The 17347-nt window shown below is 39.5% G+C and overlaps 1 protein-coding gene across 1 annotated transcript in view; it reads right to left on the reverse strand.

The window, feature by feature from the left end:
- Positions 1-17347, reverse strand: part of SCN5A (sodium voltage-gated channel alpha subunit 5) — a 211812-nt gene that overhangs the window by 132532 nt on the left and 61933 nt on the right. The window contains exons 7-8 of the mRNA XM_086866202.1: positions 14385-14615; positions 995-1058 (exon numbers count right to left, since the gene is read on the reverse strand). Of these exons, the coding sequence (XP_086722328.1) occupies positions 995-1058; positions 14385-14615 (295 nt within the window). The remainder of the gene's footprint in view (positions 1-994; positions 1059-14384; positions 14616-17347) is intronic.

The raw sequence follows: 17347 nt of genomic DNA on the forward strand, positions 1-17347 counted from the left end.
GGTTCTACCAGCCCAGAACATCTCCCTCCAGAAGCAGATCATCTCACTTCCTCTTCTCTCCTGGCCTAAGACACCCACCTCCCCGGTTCAAATGTTCTAACATATTTGGCTCAAAAGCTCCTCTTTCCAAATACTCCAAGGTATTTTCCACTTTTTCCTACAACTCCTCCTAACAGCCTGCAATCTTTGCATGGTTTATAATTCCCTCTGACCACAGAAGATCCCATCTCTTTCCATCCTATCTGAACTCTCTCCCTTCCATCAAGATCATGGGAAGCTGTCAAATAAAATCACACTTTCTGACAGAGCACTTGGATCCTGGGGAGGGGATGCAGGAGGAACCATTGGCGTCTGTAGATGTCAGGGATATGAATAAACTCCTTTATGCAGAGGATGTTATTACACCCCTGGATCTCATCACTGTCTATACAATGAGAAAATGAAATACATATAGTCTACAAGCAAAACAAGTATAAACGTAGATCACAATTCAAATCTGAGTACCTTCCCACTTCTAAAACATGCTTTTTCTTGGGATATTTGTTGATTTGTTTATCTTCCTTTGCCAAAAGCCAGGAATTCATCATCAGTTTAAATCCCTCCAGGTTTTCCATTTCCATTCTTGTTTCGTTTCCATTAAAATACCCCACGCAGCCAAAATCTTACTTAGTTTTCACTATTTTTTACTGAGAAATTCAAATGTATTGAAAAAGAACTGTAATAAGGCCCCTAAAGATTTTAAACCTGAATAAGTGACACACAGAAACTTCTCTTCCCTGCAGTTGAGAAAATTGTATTACTATGCACAATATTGTCATTATCCTCTCTACTATTATGCCTAGATACAAGGAAGCTAAAAGATCTACTTCATGCTGGTGAAAAGTGGACAGAACTAGAGGAAAATGCAGTAATAATAATAATAATTAAAATAATAATACTAATAATAAAGGCAACACAACCAGAGCAGAAGTGATGATATTTTTAAAGTACTTACCCAGCATCAGTGCTGTTGCCACACAGTAACACATCTTCTGTACCATTTTTTATGAAATAGTTCACTGCAACAGAAATAGAGAAATGGCTTTTTAATAAACACATTTTGGGAACGATAACATTCAAAAATATCATCCACCAACCAGCATATTCAATTGGGACAGCAACTGAGAGATGGATGGCACGCTTTTGCTTTGTTTTGCTAATTTTAACTTTTATAAATTGGAAAAATAAATACATTTTTTCAAATCTCTGTAAGCTGTCATTATCTCAATGCTGTTTGTATTCCAAATCTGACCACTTGAATAAGGTGACAATGGACTATGGGCAATGTTTTTAGAAAATTCTATCCAGCCATGTCCCACTTTTCAAACCAAGAACACTGTTATTAAATTCTGTAAATGTAGTGAAACCAAACCATATGCTAGCCTGTAACTTTTAGTCCCTACACTGATGAGACACATATTAATTGAAGTTTGTGGCAGAAATTACTGACTCATAGGTTAAAAACGTAACCATCTATAACTCAGAATGTAATAATATTAACAAAGCAGCCCACTCCTTCAGTCTGGTGGATTCTGCTCAGCATAGAAAACACACAGCATAAAGCAAAAGAAACAAAAATGCACCCTGTTAAAGATCAAACAAATAAGGAAGTGTTCACCAAGACAAATATTTATCACTGTAGTCGTCTGTAATGGCAATGGAGAGAGACAGACACTTCTCAAGGGAGCCCCAGAGGAGCAAGCTAAATTTAAGTGCTGTGGATTGTTCCCAGGTTGACTACCAATAAGGCTTAAGGAAATTAGCATCTCCAGGCTAGTGAGAGACTTTGCATACACACTTCTTTTTCTCTCCCCAGCCAACCAAGTCTAACATGCAGGGTAACAGAACAGGAGACCAATTTCTTCTCAAAGAGATAAGCAAAATCAGCGTTCTGGAGAGAGCGTGGAGAAAAGGTGTTCTAAGGAGCATCTCTAAAACCTGGATGGTGGCAGGGAAGAACAGATAAAAGCATTGCTCTAGAAACATAAAAAATGCAAAATAGGTGTGCAGCTCACTGAGGAAGGGTAAATAATCTGGTGTGCTTTGCTGCAGCAGAGAGGACGTGATCCCCTCTTGACCAAGCCATGGTGGTGACAGCCTTGCCTGGTAAGGCTTTGTGAGCAGAGGGGCCTCTGCAGATGCTGCTCACGAGAGGTTCTCCATTCCAGGCTAACCCTCTGTTGTGAAATGTTTTAAAAATCAAGAGTGACAGCTTATCCAGGCTGGCTATGCAGAGAATGCTCAATGGCTCAACCACTGAACAGATGTGCTGTGGCTTTCTCAGTAAGCTGCGAGCAGCAGAAAAGCCCTGCTCTGCTGCATGCCAAGAGGGAATTACTGCCCAGGAGCTTGTGGTTACAGGGGCACGTGATGCTGTTCACAAGTTATCAGAGCACAGATCCTGCTCAGATTGGATGCTTTTCCACTTTGTCTGGTCACTTGGGCTTTTTACACACAGAAGGAAACACCTTGTGTGACAGCACAAGGACTGAGTGTGGTTGAGGATTGGTGATCAGTCACCACGGAACAGGGAAAGATGTCACATCTGCATCACCTTTCCCACTCCACTTCTGCTGGGCAAGGACTTGTGTTTTATTCAGGACAGGTGGCATCTTATTTGGGATAAACAGTCAGTGACACAAACACACCAGACCACTTTCTCCCTGAGCTAGATGATCTTTAAGGCCCTATCTAACACAAACCATTCAAAGATTCTAGGTTTGATTGAAATTCTGGAGCATTGGTTGGAAACCCAAATGACACCTCCTGGTCAGCCAAATCAGAAGATAAGAACAGAGTCTGAGCATAGGATTAAGTAGGACAAGGATTCCCTGTGTGCAAGCAAGAAATCTGAAATCTTGGCAACAGACAAAATTCTGTTGTTTGCTGTTGACTTAAGCATTTACATTTCTAAACCAAGCAGCAAGGCAGGTGCCAAAGAGCCCCATGAAGGGCAGGCTGAGGAGCTGGTGTGTAGGTGCTGCTGGGAGGGCACATCTTCACCACGGGGTCGTGCCAGGGAGCGCCACAGCCACTGTGACAAACCTTGGGCCAAGGAGGAGGCGAGCTCCCGATTCCCCACTGATAAATGAAAGGGGGTTTAGAGTTTTATACCCAAGGAGACAAATTGCTGTATTATCAAAGATGTGCACAACAATCAATCTTTCCTTCAAAGCCTGTTGGTTTGGATTTCAATCAAGCCTGCTGGGCAATCAAGAGCTGCAAGAAGCAAACGGGCGTCATTCTTGCTTTAAAGAATGAACAACCTTGGTACCAAATTAACCCATAGCCTCAGCTTCCCATCAGTTAACTCTAATGTGGGAAAAGAGCTAGGAACTCCTTTTTCATGCAGAGCAGGATTTTCTCTCTGAAAACTGCTCAAACTGAGCAATGCCACCTGAAAACACAATGATTTTTCATTGCCTTGGAAGATTGAAATTCATTTCTGTTGTGTTCCTCACTGAAAAATTTTGGCTTGTGAGTGGGAAAAAAATAGGAAAACAAATATGGAAAATACAACTGAACCCCTCTATTTTAGGTGTTTACCTTTTTTTATTTATTTTTTTTAATTTCTGAAATAAAACTAAGCCAAAATCGTGACATTTATAGCACTTGTGTGTGTACATAAACTTTATGCAACGTGCCATTCTTTCCAAAGGTAATGCTATTTTTTTTTGTTTTCTACCAGTTTTACTTAAATGTTGATGTCACAGTCATAGGGTACATGTTGCTTTTTAAGAATTTTTCTACAGGAATTTCCAGAGTAAGGCAACTGCCTGGTCATATTAAAAGTAAAAATCCTCTGAATAACAATGTCTCCTTCAAGTCCATGTTCTACCTCCTACACTTCTCAAACTAAATAACACTGGCCATAATTTTAAAGTTACTATATGCAAGTGGGTAAAACCACAGATTTTCCCTGTGTTTTCTTGCAATCTATTCTCCCAAAGTCACTTCCCCATAATTTTTTCTGTTTCATTCTACACTTTTTCTGATTTCTCAGTATCTTCCATATTTCTGCATTGCTTCCTCCCACACTAGGTGATTCTAACCGAGTAAATTCACAATATCTCTACTTGTTAAATTAACAGGGAAAAAACAAAAAGCAAACTTCCTCAAAAAAAAAAAAATCCAATTAAAAATATGCTGCAGCTTGTGCTTTCCACACCTCTATCACACAACTACGCAGAAAGCCAGTAGGGTACATAAACTGCAGGGTAGAAACCTTCCTCATTTCTGTGTGAAGGAAAGGAAAATTTTCTCATTCAGAAAACTAAAGAAGATTGGAGTGAGCTTAGAAGACACAGCTTCTGCCTCCAGTTTCTGTTCCTCCTTTGAAGGCCCTACTGAAATGCTATTTTGACTCATCTTACAACAAATTAACTCCAATTAAAAATAAAACCACCACAACAGCCCTATATATTATCACACTTGCATAAAGACCAACATTCAAATATCATTAGTCACTGCCCAGAGAAGAGTCCTCTGGCTGACTTTCTAACAAAAACTTCAGAGAGGTGTTTGTTATCGCAGACTATTTATTGCAGCCACACGGGCGCTCGCTGCTTGGAGACTTTCTCCCCGCGCTGGGGCTGGCACAGAGCACTGACAGCCACCCAACTCCCCCATTCCAAATTTAAAACACAGTTCAGAAAACTCCATCTCCTTACAGCTGTGATACGTGGCACGGAAAGGAAACAGACAACACCCCCTCCTCGCCCTTTCTCCCACCGGCGCGAACACGCTTTGCCTCCTGGTAATACACGATAATTAAAACGAATCCTTGCTGCACTTGCTGTGTGCACACTGTGTCACACACAGCGAAGCCTCTAATAAATGAAATTGAGTTTGAAGATGAAAAACATGCCTCACAAAAGCCATGGAACAGGCTGTATTAAGGGTGTTATTAGGGGAGAATGCTTGGGAAAAAGAAAATGGCATTGCTGGTTAGCTCTTCCTGGCTAAAAGGGGTTGTAAATAATTATAATAATCAGTTACTCTCCTGTTGCTCAGTCCATGGCAGGGGATCTGGGTCCCCTATGCTGTCCCCTGGCATTTGCTGGTGCTGATCCTTCTGCTGAGTTTCAGAGGCTCTTGGGTGTTCTCCTCTCCCTGCTTCCCATCCTCCCTCTTTCCCTGGGAAATCACAGCCCATCTCTACTGCCTCCATACCCTGTAGCCATGTGGAAGGACATTTCCTAAATTTCAGTTGGAAAAGGAACAGGAGGAGTTATGGCCAAGATGGTTGGGTGGGTAGAGGAAGCAGAGATGGAGGGGACAATTTTATGTACAGCATTGGCAACTGCATGACTTTGTGGTAAACACAGCCTGGAATTCTGGGCATGAGTTGTCCTGCAGGGGATATGGAGGGGCTGGGAGGAAGTTGTAGAAAATCACACAACCAGGTGGTGGGAGGAAAGTGGTCTCCTCCAGCTTGAGTCTCTCTGGTAGGCTCCTGTTAGTGCTTCTCCCCACTCTCCAGACAAGTCAGAGAAACAATTTTCCTGCCAGGCTCAGCAGTTGCCACAGCACAGAAAATGTCTTCAATTTTGACAGTACAGCTTTTTCCCCGCTTTGTGAAAAAGCCACTAAAAATATCAGTCAAGCCCTCTTGAGCTAGATGGCTCCCATGCACTAGGAAGAGGCTCTGAAAGCCTCAGAGATCCACAGTACCTGGTTTGTGCTGCCCACATGGTCTGAGGGAACAAAAAGCACATCAGGAGAGGAGGAAAAGCACATCAGGAGCTTTTGGAGATGTGCACTAGAGGAGAGAGGAGAATTTAGCTGCTGTCAAATTGGCTTGGGGACCTCGCCAAGCCCAGGAGCATCCCCAGGAAGACAAGGCAGGAGACAATGACTAGCAATAAACACACATGCTGGCTTTTAAACATCTTCAGATAACCTCCTTCTATGCCTCTGTGCCTCAGCAGTCACTCAGACCCACACTCTTAGGGCTGTAGGGTACATAGCATGTAACTAAAAGCATATTTAGTACCACTTATTTAGACATATGCTCCACGTGAATAGGCAGCAAAGCTCTGAAGTGTGCTCTCTGGAAGTTTTGTAGAGGTTTTGTGTTTTGTGGAATTTTTTCATATGTTTCACAAAAGAATTAAAATCAAAAGCTGCTACAAAGGTTGAATGCATTTGTGATTACAGACAGATGATGGAAAAATGTAATAAAAAAAACCAACTTCTGCACTTACTGTGATAAAGAAAACAAATAAATTGGATCAAAAAATGGCTGAGAAACAGAAAACATAGGTTAAGATGAAAAGTCAGTGTGCAGGCTAACAGAGGGCTGCATCTTCTTTGTTATAAGTACAAGGGGAAAAGAGGGTGAGGAGAGAGGTAACATCTCCTATACACAGTATTTTCCAGGTGAATAAAGTCTGAGCGTGGACTGAATGAGGAGCACTAGAGACACCCACTCCATTTAAAAAAAAGGAACAGAGAAATGAAAAGTGGAATATTAAGTTGTCAGAAAGTCAAGTAAAGCAGAGAAGGGGAGAATCTCACCTATTCATAACCTTGTCAGTCCTTAAACTCCCTGTATAAGTTCAGATAAGAGAGATGGAGTTGTTTTGGTTTTTTTTGGTAGGGTTCCTTAGTCAACACTTTTATGTAATATGAATCTATGATCAGAGAAAAGTGTAATATTGATATACAGGAGGGCAAGGATGGAGTAACACATAGGAAAGAGCTGATGAACAGTGGCTTGTTTCCATCAGTTCAGTTCAATACCTTTTCCAACTCTATGAACAAGGGCACCAAGTGCAGCCTCAGCTTGCAGATGGCACCAAGCTGGGTGGGACTGCTGATCTCCTGGAGGGTAGGAAAGGCTTCTCACTCTGCAGCTCCCTGGCAGGAGGGTGCAGCCAGGTCAGGGTCAGTCTCCCCTCCCAGGGAGCAAGTGATGATAGGAGTGGAAGAAACAACCTCAAGTTGCACATGAGGAGGTTTGGATTGGATATTAGGAAATATTTCTTCATGGGAGAAGTTATCAGGCATTGGAAAAGGCTACCCAGGGAGGTGGTGGAGTCACCATGCCTGCAGGTGTTTAAAAGATGTGTGGATGTGACTCCTGGGGACAGGGTTTATTGGTGGACTTGGCAGTGCCATGGTAATCATTGGACTTGATGATCTTGGAAGTCTTTTCCAACTGAAATGGTCCAATGATCCAGAAAAAACACCACTGTCAGTGTTTTCCATAGGGTACCTGCCAGACTGGAAAGTATTGAGAAGGGAACGAGAATGACTGGGAAAATTTAAGAAGAGCAGCAATTGAAAAAATGGGCACCTTTTATCCTAGAAAAAAGGTGACCATTAAAGTAAAAAAATAGCATGTATTCTGGAAAAAGAGAACAGGGAGCTTTGTGTGCTCCTAGTGACAAGAACGTGATAACAATGTTTTTTGCCTTAAGAAAATGGAAGGGGGGAAAAGAAAAGAGGAATTTTAAAAACTGAAGATAAAAGAAATATTTTTCACTGTATTTCCCATTTGAACTGCTGAAGTTGCTGCTGCAGGCTGCCCCTGTGGACAAAATATTCAAAGAAAGATTTGTTGCCTGTGTAGATAAGGACATCCTGAGTTACAACAGTTAATATTAATAGAAAATGAGAAAAAATATCTATACTTCGAGCTCTACTAATCTTTTTCTGGAGTAAATTGGGCTGTTTGGTGCCACAGAGAGATTCTGCTCTGGGTATGCCAAGGCCAGATTGAGTCTGGGAATTCCCATATTTTATTTCTATCACATTTGTGGTAATTCATCACTGATGAAAATTATCAGGAGAAAATATATCTTTACTTATTCATTAAAACCAGTACAATAAGAGCAAGGAGCAATGAACTTTATTGCTGAACCTGGAGCATGGGGCAGTCCATGGACAGGCCTTAATGGGCACATAGAAAGGCCTTTCAAATGCACATCACTGCTCAGGCCAGGTGGTGCTTTAATTCTGTAGTTTATGAACAATTTGAAGGTGCAGGAAAACTTAAAATGTTTAGTCTGAATTTTCCATGGCAGTTTTTTCCTCAAGTAGATCTCTCCTTACTATGAGCAGTGATGAGAACAGAAGGTGCAACTGAGGTAGAAATCCTCCTGTTTCACAAAGTATTTCAAATATTTACAATATAAGAACTTCATCTTTCACCACAAGGCTGAAAAAATCTTACTGGATGGTCAGGAAGAGACTTTATTGTATTCAGCATTATCAATTGCTATGTTTTTCTGATCCTTGCACTTCTGATGGGGCTTTCTTTTTCTATTTAGCTTAAAAAATTACAATGCACAGGCACAATACCCATGTTAGTAACACATCAGAGCATTAAGTTCTGAGCATTGATGAAGCTATTTATCAAAAGGCCCACAGCACTTGAACAAAGCCACAATATTTACAGTTAAAGTAGCGTAATGTCAATAGATTTCTTGCTGACAAGCACCATCTGAAAGTCCAGAGAGGTTCCTTGTTTTAATCACTGGTTCATGTACAATCATACATAATAAAACACCTGTTCCAGTTGCAACTTGATTTATTGCTTCTCTCTTTCCTCCCACCTCCATGATTATTCATCAAACACTCGCTGTCTTCTATTACCACCTCAGACAACGCCTCAAACACTTTTCAGCTCTCCCCAAACTACATTTATTATCTGACTTGTACAAAATTATTTTCTCTAGTTCCCATACAGATTCATAGTATCGGTTCATAGAGCTCCATTTCAGTGGTTCTGGAAACAAAAATGTTTTCATCAGACAGAGATTAACAATCAGGCACAGAGCTTGGAGAAGATATCCACAGCCTCATCTGCATGCAGACATACATTTCTAGATATTCACAGATCTATGTCTCAGCATCTGTTCCACACAAGCCTTTGATCCCTTCTCAAGTGCCCAAGAAAGCCACAATTTGGATGGGTATCCCCAAAAGTTCACATACTCTATTCATCTTTCTAAATATAGAACCTGAAGCAGCCCTAAGTCTTCCAGGTCTACGTGGAGGTGACAAAAAATATTATATTAATCTTGATCTGAGTTTTTTCTTTTAAATATTGATTTATTTTTTCCCCACATCACACAATTTGACTCCAGAAGAGAAAAATCACTGCCATGAAGTGAATGCCAAAAACTACTTTAGAAGAAAAAAATAACAACCCTGAAATATCTCTTTTAAATTATAAAAATAGTAGCTGATTCCTCCCATTAAAAGGCTCATAAAGCTTGAACATGCATTTATTTTACTTGTTTGGTTGGGTTTTTTTTTAATGTCAATTGCTAGGACAATCTAACTAACTAGAACTATCTAACAGAAATTACAGGGTTGCTCATTTTTTCCCTTAAAAGATTTGGTTTTGTGAGTAAATATATATAGAACACTTTAAAAACAAGACTCTTTCAGAGTGTCTTAAACAAGGAATTTAGTGTAAAGAAAAAAGAAAATGCTGGGGTTTAAGACTATCATTCCATAAGTGACTTTATAATTTAATTATAGTTTTAAGGTTTTTTGAAGCATTTTTTCTTATGCTTTCAGCCTTTACATTAAGCCCTGCTCAACAAAAAGACTCAGATTTCTACTTACTGACTAGTCAATAATCCATTTTCATAATGGAATACATAAATGACATTAAAGATTCTAAAATCATCAGCTACATGAATCAACCACACTCAGTCCTTTGGTACATCCCTAAGCCAGTGACATATCTGACATCCTATAGCTTTTAATCCGTTCCAACTCGCACATTCATGAAGCTTCACTTCATCAAATACGTCTTTAATTTAAACACCACAACCCAAGACAGGCTTTCAAGACTGTTTTTTGGAGCTGCTTTCCTAGAAATCTTTACAAGTATTAAAATTAGGTTTATAGCTTTTTAATCAGCTGTTATTTCTAAATAGTATCTCTCCTAATGATAGCCAACTGCTCAAAGACTTTTATACAAATATATTCAGTCTCATAATTTTCATAATGCTGTGGATGTACACTATCATTATTTTCAACCTTTTTTTCCCTTTTATTTCATTTTTATATACAATCACCGCTGCATCTAAAACTCCAGTCTTCCAGGTTTGTTATTATTAATGTCTAAAAATAATCCTCCTTGGGCTTATTGATCGCAATCTCTCACCAAATCTAGAACTGCAGGTAGGAAAATAATTACCTATCAGTAGTCACCGTTTCCCCAGATGAATGATTGTAATTTCACCGCTGGCACTTGACATGAAGAATTTTTTAGCCTGATTTTATCTGATGCCCAGATGTCTCTCGTCCCACAATCCTTCATTCAGAGAGTAGTTGCACAGAGGAAACTAGGAAACCTGATGAGCTACTGCTCCCTTAATCTTCATTTTCCCCCTCTCTAGGTTTGCAGGGGTAAGCATTACTCATTGAAGGCAAAGCCAGAATGGAATAATTTTTCTGACAAGCCTTCTTCTTAGAGGTTGCTGTTTAAATTTTGAGCCATTTAAATGGGTGGAAAGAACATAAAAATTCTCTTGTTCATCCTGGACAGAGGTGCCCAGCAAGTGGCAGATTTTAGATCTGAATCTCCACTGTGAGTTGAGGAAAGACTAAAAATTTGTCTCATCTTATCATGACTGCTGTGCCCAGTAATTAAGATGAGACACCGGAGGCACCCACAGTAACTTAGCAGAAGTTTCTTTCACAGAATTAAGCCTTTAATCACATTGCCAAGGAACTTCCCATCTTGACAGTCTGATCAGGAATATTTGCTGACAGCTCTGCTCTAGGACTTTATATTCCAATATTTAGTGAACTGAATAGGAACCAGTTTGAATTTTCTCACAGGATCTCCATGTTTATAATTTTGCCTCTTTCTTCCCAAGTTACCTGGTGCTTCCTCCAGCTGCACAAGCCATTGGAATGATAACAAGAACAAACAGAATGTTGGGTGGACAGGCAGGAATTCCTCATGGGATTTAGTGTATGATCATCTCATGGCAGAGGGAGGGGAAAACCCAACAATCCTCAATAACATTAGCAACCTTGCAATGCAGGATTGAGAAGATTTATAGAAAAAAGGCTTTTCTTGAACACATGGGTAGAACAGGAAAAGTACCCATGGAGTTAAGGGAAAGAGTTTCAGAAATCTGGGACTGTGATGGTTATTTCCTCAGGGATCAACCAAAAATCAAGAGCTACCACATAACTGTGGTTAAACCAGTGATGACGCAAAGTTTACAAACTGACTTTTTTCCCTGTACATAAAACCAAAATGAGAGGATCAAGAAGACAGATGAGAAAAAAAAAATTCCTGCCTGGAGGCTGAAAGCAGATAAGGAAAGATTACAGAACTTTGTCCAGATATGAAGTAAGTTTTGAATAAAAAAGCAGACCTGGAGCTATCCCAGGCCATCCCAGATGGCTGTCCCAGAGACACAACCAAAACGTCCCCTGTAGCACGTGCCCACAGCACACAGTTATCTCAAACTAAAAAGGGCTGTGAAAGGCTCAGAATGGGAGTTCTTATCGTTCTTCACACCTCATGGCTAAATCTCTCAACAGTTTCCTCTGCAGCACCAAGCAATTCTTCCCTCTATTACCCTTTTAAGGGGTTTTACTGATTTTTGTTTTTTCATTCATGCAAAAAACGGTTTTAAGGCACAGGAGGAGGCTGATGCCATTTCAGAGGTTCTGTGCTGCCCTTTAAAATACTAAAAACATTTTTAAAGAATCCATAACAAATTTTTTCTCTTCAAGAAGAGCAGGAATATCACATCACACCATTTGAATTCTCTATTTTGGTGTCATGATGAACAGAATTAACGATTTCTCCAATTTTAATTTTCAGTGGTTTGCTCTCCTTTATTTCTTTAAAGTATTGTTATGGAACTCTGACAGTACTTCAGGTTTCTGTTTTCTGTGTTTTTTACATTAGTATCCCTGCTCCAAACTAAATGACAGCCACATTGGTTTTGAAATCTCCAAAGAGCTCTTGTAATTGTCTGTGCTCCCTTTGAGTGAACTCTACTATCTCAACATGTTGGCCAATTTTCTTCTCTAGCTCTTCTTTAGAGTAAACACTGACACGGTTCTGTTTCTTAATATATTCCTTTTTTTATCTAATTTGGTCTGCCTACACTTTAATCTAACTGTATGTATTGCTTAATTTCCTGCAGTACTTGAAATTTGGACTGTTATTAAATTGTGGTCAGTGCCTCTCCTTTAAATGGTCACTTCATTTCACCATAATAGTTATGCAAAATGAAATACAAAGCACTTCCCATCTAGTCACAAAATGAGCCAGTCCTTCCATTTCTGAATCACTTTAGTGCAACAGTAAACATTAAATGAAAATCCTACTTAATATTGTTCTCCCTTGCCTAATAGCTAAGCCTCCTTCTTCAGCATTTTGAGGAAGGCTTCATTGTTCTTATTCAGAGGTCACTACCTTTTTCTTATAAATCTATTCTTCTAGGTCTTCAGGGGCCTGCTGCATTGCCTCGACACTTTCACTATTTAAATAATTTTTGTCTATCCAAAGTAAGTGACAACTGTTTGCCATAATACACCATGTCTTTATTTTCAGATATCATGAAAACATTCTTTGATATTATTATTACTTCCTTGTAATGCCACATGGTCAAAATTTAATTCACTTTAGTCCATTATCTCACCAAGTTGGTTATCTTTGTAAGAGGCAAATCTCCTCTAGAGATATGAAGCATATTTTCATGACCCTATTAACCATTGCTGGATTTCCTATACAGATTTCTGGGAGTGTCTGCCCTCCTTCCCATATCTGGACTACATAAATAAACTTGCTCATGGTATGCTGGAGCAGCTGTACAATTCCCCACATTTAAAGCAATGCTGCAGCTGGCCCTGACATTATCTGTATTTTAACAGACTATCCCATATCACATTTACCCTATTGCCATTCCCAGAGAGCCAGACTATCTTCATGGCTCCATTTCTTCCTTTCACCTTTATTGCAGGGCTTTATGCTTCCAGCCATCACCATTTTATCCCTCAATGCCTCTGTGAGAGAGGGAAAGCAGCACCTCACACAGCTCTCAGTTATCTGTGGGTAGAGGGGCCCTGCAGTGCCTTAATCCACCACAGGTGCACAAATATCTTTACTATCTCCTCACTAACATGGATGGGATAACACTTCAGCAGGTTCCACACCATCCAGCAAAAGTCCAAGAGCTCTTTCCCCTTTCAGCTGGTAAGGGGCTCTGGCACAGGGGCAATGAGAGGTCGCAGAACCTGATGGTCAGTTCCAAAGAAAACCCTCATTCAGCCAGAGCTTTATGACCTGTCCCTCCTTAATGCTGTACCAACCACATCATGCCTTAAAGTCACCCATGGTGAGCTTTTTATCCCTTCAAGGAAACCTTAGCAGCACTGCTTCCAGGGTTCTCAGACCACAGGGAGAGGAGCTGAGCAGAAAGGCCAGAAGTCACTGGTGAGGAATGGAGGGACTGCCCTTGGCCAAATCCCTGGCTCAACAGAGCCCTGGGTCAAGCCAGGCAACTCCCACCAGTCAGATTTGGGGTTTTTATAGTGTAGGGGGCTGGAGATGTAGGACTGTAGGGTCCACAGAGTCAGAGCAGAGCTACCCCATGACACTATGACACTGCCTCTCAATCAAAACTCCAGTTAATGAGTTGATTATGTGGTTCTTTTTTCTCCTCAAAATAAATAAAATACAAAAGGTCACTGGTCATGAGTTCTTACAGGATGGCCTGACCCAACAGCAAAAGATTTCCTTAAAAAAAAATCTCTTGGGATTTTTCAGATTAATAAAGACTGAATTTCTTTGCTTTACCTTTTGGATTTTTTTATGCACATTAACTCAAATTTTGAAGTTTTTCTAGAAATTGCAAAAGCTATAAATTGTCTTTAGAGAAACAAAATGCAAACCAGACCCACACACACAGAGCTGAAATTTTCATGTAATTGCTCAATATCAGAAAACAGATTTTTAAAAATATGCGACACCCTAAAACTGTGAAAATCATCAGTGAGGCAACTAGGACTCCACAGGAAAGCAGCAGAAGTATTTTCAGCATGAACTGTGAAGGCACCATAGAGATTCAGACAAAGCTACCTCGGTCTTTCAAAACCACACTGACACCATGATATGCCAGTAGTCACATTTTGCTGATTCACATATAGATCACCATCAGTATAATTAAAAAAAAACAAAAAACAAACAACAAACAAAGGACAAACAAGCCCCCCCCCCAAAAAAAAAAGAAATCAAAACAAAACCAACCAACAAAAAAAACACCAACCCAACAAAACAAAACAAAAAACCAAAACCCCCCAAACCTCAAATGACCAGAAACCAGATTAGAGGACAAAGAGGAGCCTACCTGGATCACTAAGAAATTCCTCTGAGTTGTTCCACGTCCTACCATCCAAGTACAAGGAGCCATTGGTGAAGTTAAACATGGTGTAATCCCTGACACATTTGTGTCTCAAGTTTCCCATGAAGAGCTGGAGGCCTATGAGGGCAAAGACACTCAAGCAGAAAACGGTCAGGATCATCACATCTGCAAGTTTCTTAACAGACTGGATAAGAGCCCCTACAATGGTCTTCAGTCCTAGGGAGATAAAAGCCGAGAGTTTATAGACTGAGAGAGTGAAATATGTCTGCAGACAGCTGGTTTTCATGATGAAAATTCCATGGAAAGGGGAATCTGAAGGGCTTTGAGTGTTTGCAACCGGACGTCAGAAATGAGAGACAAGTGATCACTATGTGTCTAGCTCTACCTGCTTTTGGACAAAAGTCCTGGAATTGCACAAACACTGATTTAAAAATGGAGGGGAAGAACTGGATGGAGGGACAGTGAGATACAAAACTATCCATGGGTAAAGAAAACATGGAATGTGTTTTATATTTTCATGGAGCTGCAGTAAAGGTGGTAAAGCCTAAATCCCATTGAATTTTGAGAATGTGAATTGCTTTTAAATCTCTCAGGTGATTCTGATAACTTTATCCCTCACATAAACAGATGAAGAGGTATGGAAATGCTGTCTGTTCCCTGATTATTTTACATATTTTAGTGCCAAATCCAACATGCTGTCCTCATATGAATAATTCCTCTGCCTTCAATTCATTTGCTTAAGAAAACAAGAAATTGGGATTAGGAAAAAAGCCAAATACAGGCAATCAAATAAACACAGTGGAAATTATTCGAGTAAAACAACCTGAGGCTCCAACAGTACCTGGGAAAAATTAATCGTTTTATAATATGGTGCCAAAGTAGATAAATCTTCCTATTGCATAACACCAATGGCTTGGGTCACACAAATTATCTTCTCTTTTATTATTTCACCCTGTAACACTAGCTTCAGCTTATCCTTCCATAAATATGCAGATATAAATAATTATACAGTTTTCTCAAGTGATAGTTCTTGCTTTTGAAGTGTTCCTGGAGATCTGCACTGTTTGAGCTGATTGAATATTACATGATTACAACAGAAAACCCCATTCCTTTTTAAATAAAGATCCTTCTCTTCTAAACTGGTGTGCTCTAGCTGGACATTAATATCAGCTGTACATTGGTGGCAATTTTGTCCTTTCTTTCCTATTTATATTTGATTAATACTGGTTAGTAGTAATAAGTACTTCTGATAATCTGTGTCACCAGTATGGCAGCAATAAGTGAAATTTATTTAAATGGAAAAAAGAGAATGCAAAGAGGAAAGAGGAGGAATTCTCCCAGGCAATATTCAGAAGCACATTGATTTGCTCACTGAATATGATCACACACATTAAATCTCAGTTCCTTGGAATTCCACCCCAAGAGTTTGGCAGCCACAAAGGCTGAGCAAGTGCTGCGTAATTGGAAATAATATGAAAATGTACTTCAGGGCACATAGGAAAGCAGAATTAGCTTTTGGTTTTGCTTAAAAATCTCAGGTTAGAGTGGGGGGAAAACCAGGGTTTCTCAGATGAAGGATGAGCTGCTGGAGTGGCCAACAGGTGCATCAGTCCCTGCATCCAGCAGCCCAAAATACTCCACTCCAGGATATTGCTAATCTGTGAGTGATATTAACATCTGTAAAATGGCCCATTTAACCAAAAGGCGCTGCTCTAACAGGTGTGAGGAGCTTTCTAGTCTATTTCCTAGGAATCTAAATTCTTTGTTTGCCTCTCTAAAATTAGTTTGTGGCATGGTAAAGAGGGTGAAGTTAGACAGCTCCCTACTTTGCTCAAAAATAAAGTTCAAATTGTTGCAGGACAAATATTAAGCAGAAGCTGGATTTTCATGCCACCTCTCCTCTTCAGAAAGGTTTTACAAATGAGGTCAGTTCTACTCAGATATTTAGAGAAAGTCTGACTTTGAATTTTTGAACCCATCTGCAGGCTTGGTTACCTGTTTTCATGCCTACATAAAAATAAAACCTCTTTTGCTAATCTTGCCTTGAATAAACTTTTTACCTGAATGGGAAGTAATTTTAGTTGTATCCCAATTCTGAAAGGACTTCTGGGGTGTCACCATTGCCCAGCATTGAAAGTCCTTTAAGACAGCCAAGTCTTACACAAGTAGTGAGGTGAGGAAAAAAGGTTTGCAAATGAACTAAATTTTTAAATTTTTTTAACATTAGTTGTGCTTTGAATGCACAGATGTTGCTTCACTGAAGTTTGTTAAACTTGCAAAATCCAAATGCAAACTGATTCTTAAGAAAAGGAAAAAAATACCAGAAATTCTTTTACTGCCATACTCCTTGTGAAATCCCTGCAGAACATTTATTTATTTGTAATACAAATACAGACTTGGAGTCTGTGAAGACTGGAGACAGTGGAAATCCTAATGTGAATAGGGATAATATTAGGGAAGAAAACCTACAAAATTCTAGTCATCAATAAGGACTGACTTTTTCAAATGACTTCAAAGACTTTGAAAAATAACATTTTCAAAATCAGGCCATAGTATTGCCAATTTCAAGGTCATTTCATGAAACATGTTTTTCCCAGATTATTTACTGGAGTTTTAAATAGAAGAGTAATTCTACAATCTTAGTTTTACAAGTTCATCCCTTGCAGGTATCAAATAATTTATTTATAAGAGGGTTTTCTGCTTTACTTCTTTTTTAATTTTTTTGTTTTGTTTTCATAGCTTACAAGCTTCTGAACAATTTAAGATGATACTTTAGTAATACAATTTCTGTAACTGAAGATATTGTAAAAATAACTTGTACTCTGCCTCCTGGACCTTTGTCAAAACTTTCCAGGAAAACCATTAAAAGAGTGTTGTACTTACAGCTGTTTTTTTCTCAAGTTTGTTTCTCAAGCTGTTTCTTTAAAACCAAAATTTTCTCAGAAAAT

This window comes from Cyanistes caeruleus, chromosome 1 (assembly GCF_971803275.1).
Source record: "Cyanistes caeruleus chromosome 1, bCyaCae1.hap1.1, whole genome shotgun sequence".
NCBI classification, from domain to species: Eukaryota; Metazoa; Chordata; class Aves; order Passeriformes; family Paridae; genus Cyanistes; species Cyanistes caeruleus.